Source organism: Grampus griseus (assembly GCF_964374135.1).
Source record: "Grampus griseus genome assembly, chromosome: 16".
NCBI lineage: Eukaryota > Metazoa > Chordata > Mammalia > Artiodactyla > Delphinidae > Grampus > Grampus griseus.
In genome coordinates this window covers 56,598,525-56,610,960 of record NC_139010.1, presented here as the reverse complement: position 1 = coordinate 56,610,960, position 12,436 = coordinate 56,598,525, and the positions used below count along the sequence as shown (strand labels likewise).

Sequence of the window (12,436 nt, the reverse complement as noted above, 5' to 3'; positions counted from 1 at the left end):
TTGGGAGAGGGAGAAGGGGCAGGAAAGCTTGTTCTCCCCAGACCCGACTAGGTCATCCTGGACATCAAAAGAACATCCTGTCCCACCCTAGGGCTCTGTCTGCTTAATTTTCTTCTGCCTCCTCTGCCCTGCCTTGTGTCTTTTTCTCACAACTGGATCAGATGAAGCAGGGCCTATGTCTTTTGTATTTCTGTAGCCCCATCTGTGGGATACACACCTCGAGCCTTGCACATAGTCAGTTCCCCAGCTAGGTTCTCAGGAAGGAGCCCCCCACCACCACCCCCAAGCCTCTTGTCCAAAGCTCCTCCCACAGGAAAGCCAATGGAAGGCAGGGTCCAGACAAGGAGAAGACCCCAGACATGGGGTTCCTGAAAGCTGCCTCCTCTGTGATGCCTCCCTGGATATCCTCTTCAATTCCTTCCTTCTCTAGGCTCCCAGAGGAGGCACAGTCTCCTCCCTCAGCGTTTCCTACCCTAGGCTGGAATTTATCTTAGGGCAGAGTAGTTAAACCCTGGCCTTTGGAACCCAACACCTGGACTCAAATGATGGCTCCTTCATCTATTAGCAATGGGACCAAGGGCCAGTTACTTCACCTCTCTGAGCACCTCCCACCGCAGTCATTAAGCCTGCAGACTCAGAACCCAGACCTCCTGGTCATATCTGGGCTCTGACTCTGGAATCAGACTTCCTGGGTTCAAGTCCTGGCACCAATCTTTACTTAACCTTTTTGTCTCAGTGCCTTTATCTGTAAAGTGAGGATAGTAATAGTATCTGCCCACCTAATAGCATTATTATAAGAATTGAATGAGGTAGTTTATGCAATATTCTCAGAACAGACTTGACACATAGGAAGCACCCGATAAGTGTTAGCTATCATTGGAAACGGTTGATAAGGTTGTGAAGTGCTGTGCAGTGTCTGAAGCACTTAATAAGCGCTCACTAAATAGTAGGCATGATTATCTTTGCCCCCACTAAGCTGTGATGTCCCGGAGGTGGGTTCTGGATCATATCCCTCTCTGATTCCCCAGCACCTCGAGCCTTGCACACAGTCAGCACGCTGCCCGGCACCAAGCAGGAGCTCAATAAATGCGTGAGGACTGGGAGTGAAGAACTTGCCTGCCTGGACCAGGAGGGTGTGGGCAGCCAGGAGCCTCCTGCCGAGAGAAGGGAAAACCGAGGTGTCAGGGAAGAGAAAACAGAGCAGAGTGGTAAGGGCCGAGACGGAGAGATAACCAAGTGAAGTGAGTGAGAAAAGGAACAGGAGAGGCTGTGGCGGAGAGAGATAAGGAGGAAGGATGGAGAAGGCGAGGGGCAAGAAAGAAGCCTAGGGAAGTGAGGGAGCCCCGGGGAGAGGCGCAAGGCGAGGCTGGGTCAGTGGCAGGGGAGTGGGCGAGCGGGAGAGGGGCGCAGGAGCCGGCGCTGAGCGGGACGCACAGGCCGCGGGGCAGGAGGCGCAGGGGGGGCGCCACCCTGCCTCCCCGCCTCGGGGAGGGGGCCGGGCGGCCGGAGATTGGCTGGGGCGCGCGGCGAGGCCGGGGCTGGAGCTTCAAGGTGGGAGGCGCCAGGATCACTCTGTGCGCGCGGGCGCGGAACAAGGCTGCCACCCACTTGGGCGACCTCAGCGGCAGGGGAGTATCGGGGGCCTGTGCAGCCATGCGGGCGGCGGCGGGGGGCGCGCGGGCGGCCGCGCTGGCGCTGCTGCTGGGGGCGCTGCACGGGGCGCCGGGGCGCGGCGAAGAGTACGACTACTACGGCTGGCAGACCGAGCCGCTGCACGGGCGCTCGTACTCCAAACCGCCCCAGTGCCTCGACATCCCCGCCGACCTGCCTCTCTGCCACACCGTGGGCTACAAGCGCATGCGGCTGCCCAACCTGCTGGAGCACGAGAGCCTGGCCGAGGTGAAGCAGCAGGCGAGCAGCTGGCTGCCGCTGCTGGCCAAGCGCTGCCACTCGGACACGCAGGTCTTCCTCTGCTCGCTCTTCGCGCCCGTCTGCCTCGACCGGCCCATCTACCCTTGCCGCTCGCTGTGCGAGGCCGTGCGCGCCGGCTGCGCGCCGCTCATGGAGGCCTATGGCTTTCCCTGGCCCGAGATGCTGCACTGCCACAAGTTCCCCCTGGACAACGACCTCTGCATCGCTGTGCAGTTCGGGCACTTGCCCGCCACCGCGCCTCCAGGTAGCGCTGCCGCCGCCGCCATCTCCCTACCCCCAGCCCCCAGCGCCCCGCGCGCTCCGACGGGATAGATGCCGCTCCCCCAACCCCTTAGCACAGCTCTTCAAGCCCCCAGAGGTGCCACACACACACGTCTTTGCTCAGCCCTGCATGTCGTCCGAAGCCTACCAGCCTTCCCACCTGCGGCTGTGGACATTCCCACTGGTTCTCCCCCATTCCAACTCCGTTCCTGAAACCTCCCCCACTTCCCTCACAGCTCCCACCTTCCCAAGCTTCTGGAATCCCTGGGGGAGCCCAATGCTGTCACTCCATCCTGAGGCCTCCAATAAATGCCTTATCACCTCTCTCAGCCCACAAATGCTCAGGATTGCTAAGCACACTCTGGGCTATGAATTCCACCCTGTCCCCATTTTCTGCACGTGGGAACCCTAAATTTTCCCACTCTTTCCCCAGTCCCCCAGGTTGGGAGACCTTTGGGTAAGGCTCAGTGCAGAAGAGTGAGCAGATTGCCAGGCTTGGCCCCTGACAAGGAGCCCTTGGGCAAGTTGCTCAACTTTGAGCCTTGGTTTCCTCATCTGTAAAATAGGAGGCAATCCCAGGTTCCCAACATTTATGAGATCCTAAGTGCCACCTCCCACCCACCCACCCCCAATCCCATTACCCCTAATTCCTCTCTGGTCTCAGCCCCCCCTTCACTGTGCACCCCCTCTGCCAGACTCCTTCCAGGCAGAGTAAGCCCAGGCTGGGCACCAGACAGGAGGATAAACAGTGGCACCAAGCAGGGCATCTTTGCCTGGGTGGCTAATACCCAGAATCTAGGGAGCCCCTGGCTCTGGGACTCTCCCAAGGGGCAGCACCACTCCCCCATTTTCCATTTGACCCGGCCCCCCAGAAACAACTGGACTCCACCACACCCCACCCACCCCTCAAAGCTAACCTCACCCATGCAGTCCCCAGTCCTACACACCCACACAGGATCTGAGAGTTGCGGCTGGGTGGGGGTCCTGTGACCAAAGAGTGTTGAGAGAAGAGAAACCCCCTATTCTCAGGTTAGTAATGGGACCAGGAAGCAGGGGAGAAAGACGCAGCTCAAGCAGAGACAGCATAGTCCCCAGCAGGGATCCTAGGCATGGCTCCTTTATTCTGGTTTTCTTGGAGCCCAAACATTAACATCCTGGAAAGCAGGGAAATCCCAGGCTTGGATTCCCACCTGGCTCTGCCCTCCCACTCTCACCCGCTTTGAGCCTCTCTCTCCCCCATGATGGGGCACCCACCAGATGGCAGAGACACAGAGCGAGGTCAGATGCTGTGTGGTAGGACCAGAGGCAGCCCGAGGTATGTGTGGCCAACAGACAAAACTGAGAATATTTCATACAAAAAGAGTTTTGGCTTCCCTTGAAAAATTGGAAGTTCTGGTAATGCTAAATTGGGTGCTCCTCAGTTTACCACAGTCCCTGCCCTGCCGGCGTCACTCATTTACCCACCTGTCTGGAGCCTGGGTTCCTAGAAAGACCCCACAAACATCCCCACCCTAGCACTAGTCTAGGAGTCACAAATCCTGAGTTCTAAGCTCAATTCTCACTAGCTTTGCAGACTTGGGTAGCCACTCTGGACCTCGGTTTCCTTTTCTTTAAAAGCGGAATAACGGGGCTTCCCTGGTGGCTCAGTGGTTGAGAGTCTGCCTGCCGATGCAGGGGACATGGGTTCGTGCCCCGCTCTGGGAAGATCCCACATGTCGCGGAGCAGCTAGGCCCGTAAGCCATGGCCGCTGAGCCTGCGCGTCTGGAGCCTGTGCTCCGCAATGGGAGAGGCCACAACGGTGAGAGGCCCGCGTACCGCAAAAAAAAAAAAAAAAGAGAAAAAAGAGGAATAACGATACCTACTTCATAGGCTGAGGACTAAATGAGACAAAATTTAGAAAAAGACAGTGCACATCATGGTCACAGCTGCCAGGGTCATGGGGCAATCATGCCCACCTGGTCAGTTCTGTCCCTTCACGACCTTCTGAACTTCACAGCCACTCAGTGAGCATTATCATTATCATCCTGTTTCCTGATGAGGAAGTGGAGGCTTGGCAGGGGGAGGTGGCTGGTCAGTGGGGGAGCCTGAACCCTAAGTGGCTCTATGGACTTTGATCCCCTCTCCCCACCCCTGCTTCTCTCTTCAGTGACCAAGATCTGCGCCCAGTGTGAGATGGAGCACAGCGCTGATGGCCTCATGGAGCAGATGTGTTCCAGCGACTTCGGTGAGTGTAGAGCCCACGTGGCCACTGCCCTCTCCCCAGAGAAATGTACCTCTTTTTTGCACGTCATCCCAGGGACTTCAAAAGCCCCTCAAGGCCATGGTCCATCCCTGGCCAGGGCTCCGGCAGCCCTCCCTTGACACTCTCTACAGAGGGGCCTCCAGGGCTGGATTCTCTTTAGGGGAAGGAAGCTTGGCCCAGAGATGGATGGAGGTAGCAGAGGGGAGAGATGGGCTCCAGGATGGAAGTGCAGCCCCCTCGTCCCTGGGCACCTCTGCCTAGTACCTGATGCACCTCTGGCCAGGGGAGCTGTGGTCACCCGTCCCATAGCTTCATCCTGGAGCCTCCCCATTCCTGGGGCAGTCAGGACTTGGCTCCTGTGCGGACCACGCAGCCCAGCATGTCGTCTTGGCCAGGTCAGCTCCCCTTTTGTGTCTTAGCCTCCTCTGTCTATGAAAAAGAGAAAGCAATGAAATCCTTCCTGCAACAGGTCTTTGATGTCGTTAGTCTGTTTGGAAAGAGGACACTACTACTGCAAGGTGTGTGCGTGCCCGAGAGAGAAAGAAGGGGTGGGGGAGAAGGAAAGAGATTTTATAACACTGTCCTTTCCTGGGTGCCCAAAGTTATTCTCTGGCTTCTCCCTGGCTGCTCCCAGAGATGGGGACCCAGAGGCCCGCAGAAGGAGGACCCTGGCCTAAGTCACCGCCGCTAACTCCATTAGGCTCTCTGGCCTTCAACCACCTCCTCCACTACCCCACACACCCACACTCCTACACACACCGCAGACATTCTCTCACACACAAAAACACACAGCACCACACTCCACACTCCCACCCACACTACACAGTCGCACACAAATTACAGCAGTGGGTTCGCCCAGCAAGAGCTGGTTGTACGCGGTGCTTCCCAACCCTGCGCTCCGTGACTCAGTGGGTCACGGTGGGAGCACTTACCCATGGAAATCAGCACATGCAACAGAGAAGGGCCCCCCCACCCCCCGCCAGAGCTGGCTGTCTAGCATTTAGAGCCACCACTGCTCCAAACACCACCCCCTGCAACACACACACACACACACACACACACACACACACGCAGCCAGAAATCCATTTGGAAGCATCCCAGAGATCATGAAATCCAGCTTTCCTCCATCACAAGGACGCCCCCTCCACCAAACCCTCCCTCCAACTGGTCAGCTCCACCCCCAATATTTCCCTTCCCCAAGGAGCCCACACCCAGCTCCACTCCCCACGGAGAGCTCTCCACCCTGCACCTGGTGTCATGGAGAGGCACAGGCCAGACCTCAGTTCAACCCAGGCTCTAGAATTCAGGCACATCACCACCTCTCCAAACCTCATTTCCCCACCACGCCTCAAGGATGAAACATGATAATGCCCGTGCGAGTCCAGCACATGATGGGAGCTTCATAAATGTCAGCGTGTACACGCAGAAGCTCCATCTCCCCAAGCCCCAGGCCTGGAGCTTCAGGCAGAGCACCAAGCATGGGGCCACCAGCGTCCTGAGCAAACGTGACGGTTCTCAGGCCATCCCTCTGTCCACCCCGACACACAGTGGTCAAAATGCGCATCAGAGAGATCAAGATAGAGAACGCGGACCGGAAGCTGATTGGAGCCCAGAAAAAGAAGAAACTGCTCAAGCCGGGCCCCCTGAAGCGCAAGGACACCAAGAGGCTGGTGCTGCACATGAAGAACGGCGCTGGCTGCCCCTGCCCACAGCTGGAGAGCCTGGCCGGCAGCTTCCTGGTCATGGGCCGCAAAGTGGACGGACAGCTGCTGCTCACGGCTGTCTACCACTGGGACAAGAAGAACAAGGAGATGAAGTTCGCGGTCAAGTTCATGTTCTCCTACCCCTGCTCCCTCTACTACCCGTTCTTCTATGGGGCCGCAGAGCCCCACTGAAGGGCACTCCTCCCTGCCCCACCCAGCCAGCTGTGCCTTGTCTCTGTCTCCACCCCTGGGGCGCACTCTCTCCTCCTGCCCACCTGGCCTCCCCCTACTCCCAGGCTGACCCAGCCCCTGCCGGAGGGTGGTTCGTGCAGAGCTGCTACCAGCACAGGCACTAAGGGATGGACATGGAGCCAGGCTGTCCTTGACCGAGGGGTTCTGGGGTCCTTGAAGGTTTCCTCCTATAGGAGCAGAGGTTTCTCAGTTGGGAGAAAGCAGGCAGAGAGAAAAGAGAGCTCTAAGCAGCCTGAGGAGGTGGTTTCCAGGATAGCCGGTGGTGTCAGCTCCCCTCTGTTGGCGGTGGGGCCTCGCCTGGGAGAGGGAAGTCCTGGTATTAGGCTGAGCTACTTGAGGGACAGTTCTTGGCCCCCAGGGCCCCTTCACGTGTCCTCATTGTAGCCCCCCCAAAAGGAAAGGGTCACAGTGCCCTCCAGGCACGCCTCCCCTCCTTCCCCGTCTCTGCCCGTTTCCCTTCCCGCTGGACCGGAGAGAAGCCCAGCCCAGCCCCGCTCCCAGACGCGCACTCCTCAGCCTCCGCATGTCCCTTTTATCCTGATGACCAGTAAATTACTGCTACTGCTGTGAGGCCATAGATACTAGACTGATGCAGGTAGGGTTTGGTTTTCTATTTTTTTTTAAAGTTTTTAATTAAATCAAAGAAAACAAACTGGTTTTAACCAGGTGATTTCTTTATCAGCTGGTTCCTCGGTGGGGTGTTCAGAAACGACTTCGCGAAAGAGGCCTTTTTGTAACCCACAGCCTGTCCACACAGACATACTTGGAATGCCTAAAAAGAGCAATTCCCATGTTTTCGCAGGATCCCCCGAGAACACATAGAGAGGGTCACCCTTCTCATCCTCACAACGAGACTAACTGAGCGATGGAGATGACTGTCCTTTTGTCTCAGAGGAAGGACAGAGATGCCAAGTTCCCCAGCCTTCTCCCACCATCAGAAGGCTCCCACAGTCCTGCAGCATCTCCCTGACACGGGCAGTGCCTGCTCTGAGGAGCCCCCAAAAGGCTGGGCCTCTGAAGACCCAGAGGCCTAAAGGTGTCACTCCTACCCCTAGAGCTCAAACACCCCTGGGCACTGGACGTGTAGGAGATGATGGTGTGGACAGGTGCTACTCCAAGCTGGTCCCTGGACCACAGCATCAGTATCACCTCAGAGCTGGTGAGAACCACAGAAGCTCAGGCCCCACCCCACACCTGCATTTTAATACATAAACCTTCGTATCATCTAGAGAGCTTTTACAAATTGCTGGGCTCTGCTCTAAATCAATTAAATCTGAACCTCTGGAGGGTGGTCCAAAATCAGCATTTCTAGATGCCCACTGGGGCGGTGTGCAGTCAGGGCTGAGAACCTCCATCCGGATAAGCCGACAGCTAAGGCAGGAGGGCGAGGGGCTGAGGCTACCTCAGGCTGGAAGGGTCCTGGTCCTGCACGCGGGGAGCGGACCAGCTATAATGCCTCAGGGGGCTTCTTCAGCGAGCTCAGTGCAGATGGAGGCTGCTACCTTGAGCTGGATGGGACAGTGAGGGGAGAAGCCTTGAAACGGAGGTGACAGGCTGCTGTCAGTAACGCGTCCAGAACTTGGGAGGGGTGGTGCCCGGAAAGAGTCCTGAGGTGACTGCCAGCAGATGCTGAGGGACAGGGCAGACGTACCAGAGCAGGGGGCTGGGGACACCCCCAGAAGGCTTTCCTCACCAACTGGGGTACAGCTGGGATGCCAAGTCCAGTCAAGGCCTGCTGATCCTCCAAAACAATGGAGCCACGTTCTCCTGAGGTGAGGAAAACCCTAGCTTGCTTCCGCAGCTCTCAGAGGAGCGCGCTGCCACAGAGAAACAAGGGGCCAGTGCGGGCTCACAGGTGGTCTGACAGCCTGCCCATAAGTCACCTCCCTGGCAGTCAGGTGCCCCACACAGGTCAGGGGCGGCCGCGGCCTGCGTGTTTCTCCTCACCTCTGAGGAAGCCGCTGCCTCCCACCCTCGCCCAAAGCCTGCCCAGCCCACCTGGCTCCCTGAAACCGCCCCTTGTCTCCCAGCCTCCTACCCCGACCAAATATTTACAGGCCCTTCTAGGGTCAACCAGGACCAGGGATTCTTTTTTCACTGAACACACAGGACTCAGGCTGCTTCTGGCCGGAGCACAATACTGACCTCTGTCAGGTGCTGGCAGCCCATGAGAGGGAGCGGGCGGGGAGGGGCTCCCTTAGCCCATCCTGCAAGGCCCCAGCAAGGCGCTCCTCACCCACCGCCACAAAGGGGTCAGGCCCTGCTCTGCACCTTGGCTCTGTCCCCGGCACCTGCCGTCAGAGCCCCCGGCAGTCTCTTCCCTGGGACCAAAGACCAAGGAGGCCCTGCAAGGCCTGAGCGCTCCCTGCATTCAGTTCGGCCACAGAACACCCCCTCCTGGCCAGCCTGAGACGGGCGGCTGGTGGTGCCCAGCGAGCATCTGCGCGGCGTACCGGTGAATGACGGCATCTGACCGCGTGGAGCAGAACCCTCCAGAAACAGCGGGGCTTCCCCACTCAAGAGATCCGGAGGTGCGAGGTCCGTGTCCCAGGCTCATTCTGCCTTCCTGCTCTGCCAGTGGGTGGTGCCTCCTCCTCCCAACTTCTCAGCCACATTCCAGGGAGCAAGGCGGGAAAGGGCTAAGAGCAGAAGCGGCGCGTCAGCTGCCTCTGGTCCTTTTGATCAGGAAAACAGTAATTTCCCAACAAGTCCTACCTGGTAGATTTCCACTTCTCGCTCACCAGCCAAAACTAAGCTCACCAGCCAAAACTAAGTCACATGGCCAGTCCAAGTGCAAGGGAGCAGAGGAAGTGTCTCAGCTGGGTGCAAAATGAGAGTTCTGATAGAGAACAGAAGGGTTTTGGGGTAGGCCCATGACACTCAGGATCAGGCGAGAAGAGGCCAGTTCTGGTTTCCAGTGCTGTGACTTAATGACCATGTGACATTGGGGACATTTCCCAGCTGGAAAACGGAGTGATTCTGTCTACTTCACACGGCGGCTGAGTGTTAAGCAGGGAAATGTATGAAAAATACCTGGCAACAATGCCCAGCATTTAGAAGATGCTCATTAAATGGTAATTAGTATTTTTATTAACCAAAGGCCTTGACCTAGCACAGTGCCTGCACAAAATAAGTGCTTATTAAATTCCTAATTGATTTGTTAATCAACTAAGAAATGCTACTGGCAGGAAAGCAAGGAAAAGCCAGGAACATCTTATCTAAAGGCCAGAACTGTTACTTCCAGAAGCGGGAGAGAATTCACATTTGTGGTTTTGCATCAGAAAATACATCCCCAGGTAATATGTAGGGCAATAGAGAAAAGAAGACATATAATACTATAGTAGCATTCAGTATATAGCAAATCCATTAATATATAAATATTCAAGCACTTGGGCATTTTAATTTAAGCCTCCTGAGGTAGGTACTATTATTATCCCCATTTTAATGGTGAGGAGACTGAGGTTCAGAAAGGTTAATGAACGCATTGAAGGACACACAGCTGTACTTAGTGGTGTGGTTAGGATTTGACCCCATGCTCTTAACCCCTGTACTACTGCCTGCAGGGGGCAAAGCTGAGGACAGGTGGGCAGGATCAGAGTACAAGCAGCCATGCGTCTGTTACCCTGCCTCCCAGGAAGATTTCTGGGGACCCTGCTCAGATCTCACTCCAAGCACCCTGAGAGCAGCAGAAGAGCCATCCTTGAACCATGGCTTTTCTCCCGAATCCCAGGGCAGCCCACCCCTTCGCCCCTCCTCCTCTCTCAGCCCCATCAGCATCCAGCCTCTCGGGTCCCACAAAGGAAGCTCACATCCCACAACTGTTTAGTCGACTGTAATCCTGGCTAAAGTTCCCTCCTTGGGAAATCCAACGTGGGGCGTGGTTGCTGCTGGAATGTGTGTGGCTGGGACCCAGTGTCCCGGCCCAGACAGCAGGCTCTGCTGGGGCCAGGGGAATCCAGAACCTCCAGCCCCCAGCTGTGCCAGAGAATGGAATGTGCTACCCTAGGGTGTTGCAACAGACCCAGCCAAGGAGGTGGGGCAGTGCTGGGAGCTGGGGGAGCTCCTGCCACGAGGCTGCCTCTGTTCCCCTGGAGGCTGAGCCCACTTCACTAGGGCTGGTGGTGGGCAGGCCCTCCTGTTAGCTCAATGGCTCAGAACCTCCTGGAGCTAGTGGGAACAAGGCAGAACAGAAGGGAGGTGACAGCCAGGACTGCTATGGTGACCAGTTTCTCTGAGGCATCCACAAGCACCTGTGGCACGGTTCACATTGCGGCTCCATGGCTTACTAGCTGTGTGACCTGGGGCAGGTTACTTAACCTCCCTAGGCCTCCACTTACTCATTGGTGAAATGGAGTTAATGGCAGAACTTAGCTTTGGGGACAGTCACGAGGTTTAAATAAGATGACACACTCAGCTTACTGCCCAGTACAAGTGCTCAATAAACGTAGGTATTATGACCTTAGAGCCACCAGCTGCAGGACAGATGCTGGAGCCAGGGCCTCGAAGCTTCCATGGAGACAAAGGGATGAAAATGGCACTTCGTTTGGCTTCAGCTCTGAGAGCCAGGTGGCCAGCGACCTCAAATCCCAAAGACTCCACAAACCACGGCCAGTTCAAGGTCTGCCAAGGCTCACTGGAGGCTGCTCCCCACCACTAGCAACCCATGAAAAGATGGCCAGAACCCTCAACCCAAGCCAGGCCGTGGGAGCTGGCCATCCATCCAGGTCTGCCCAGCAGGTTCCAGGGCTGTCGCAGACCTGGCTACTGTCCCCTCACTTGGTCCCTGAGAACAAACTGGGAAGCATCTTTTAAACCAGGCATCCAATTCTACAACGGACAATCTGCTTTCCAGGCCATCCCACCTTTGGTCCTCTCCATGCTGTGGACCCCAGGCAGCGGGAAGGCACAATCCACTGCTAGTAAAACCCTCCATGGCTCCATTTTCCCAGTGGCACCTGCACTTTGAAGATGTCCATCACTGGCCTGCTCTGAGGCCCTCACACGCACCTCAAGGGGACAAGGAGGTGGCTTTCCTTCTATGAGGCCACTGACCCCCAATGATGAAAACCATGTTTCTCACACTCTGAATCCCATGTCCTGAAAGCTACTTGTGCTATAGTCTGTATTTCACCATTAGACATTGTTTTCATTTTCCCAACATAAAATATTGACTCTGCTTTTTCAAACTATACTCTGGCCTCATTCTTTCCTGAAAATAATCTATGATTATTCTCTAGTTTTTAAAAAAATTGCTGTTCTAAGCCATGCAGGGCAGAGTTGTTTTGATATTCCTAAAGATGGCCAGAATGAGAGAAATGAGTTAGTGTTTATTGAGCATTTACTATGTGCCAGGCACCTCGCTTCCCACCTGGAGTGGACTATCTCATTTAATCCTCACAGCAGCCACACAAGATAGAGATCACTATCTACCCACTTTACAGATGAGGAAAGCAGCACAAAAAGGCTTGGGGGCAAGGCCCCTGCAGCAACTCCAGTGTGGCTGCAGCCAATGGTAGAACAGGGCCAAGTGTGGAGCCGGTCCATCGCAGCACCCGCCTCTACTGTCACCGGGATGCTCTCTGGCTAGTGCAGGCTGCTCCTGCTCTAAGGGAAGTCCCTTCTGGTTCCATCCTCCAATGCTGCGGGGAACCCGCATCTTCAAATGGGTATGGTGTGGCTCCCACAGTGAGGGGCTGGAGTGGATTATCTCTGAGCATCCCTCCAACTGACCTACTATGACACACGCCCTCCATGAGAAAAACTGCCTTCCTGGGCCTGTGCTACCACTGCTGTCCCCTTTTGCTCGAAAGCCCTACTTTCCACTCCTCCAGCATCTTTACTGTTCCTCTGGACTACCAGGCCACTGAGGTCGCTTTGGTACTTTTTTTTGCCACTTGGGTACTTTTTAAAGTGAACATGCTCTTCTGTAAAAACTGCTAGGACAAGGTTCTGGCTGCTTCCCTGTCTCTTGGGGCCCCCTGCTGGGGCTCCCCCGTACTAGGGGAAGTTCCCAGACCGAGGCCTCAGTGTGCTGCGAGGACCCCT

General features: G+C 56.1%; 1 protein-coding gene across 1 annotated transcript; it reads left to right on the top strand.

Annotated features, from left to right (window-relative positions):
* Positions 1 to 1,653: 1,653 nt before the first annotated feature.
* On the top strand, positions 1,654 to 6,932 carry SFRP5 (secreted frizzled related protein 5; the record flags this gene model as incomplete). The annotated part of the gene is made up of 3 exons (XM_082673358.1): positions 1,654 to 2,176; positions 4,341 to 4,418; positions 5,985 to 6,932. The coding sequence occupies 3 exons, from the start codon at positions 1,654 to 1,656 to the stop codon at positions 6,329 to 6,331; spliced, it is 948 nt and encodes a 315-aa protein (XP_082529484.1). The 3' UTR covers positions 6,332 to 6,932.
* Positions 6,933 to 12,436: the final 5,504 nt, after the last annotated feature.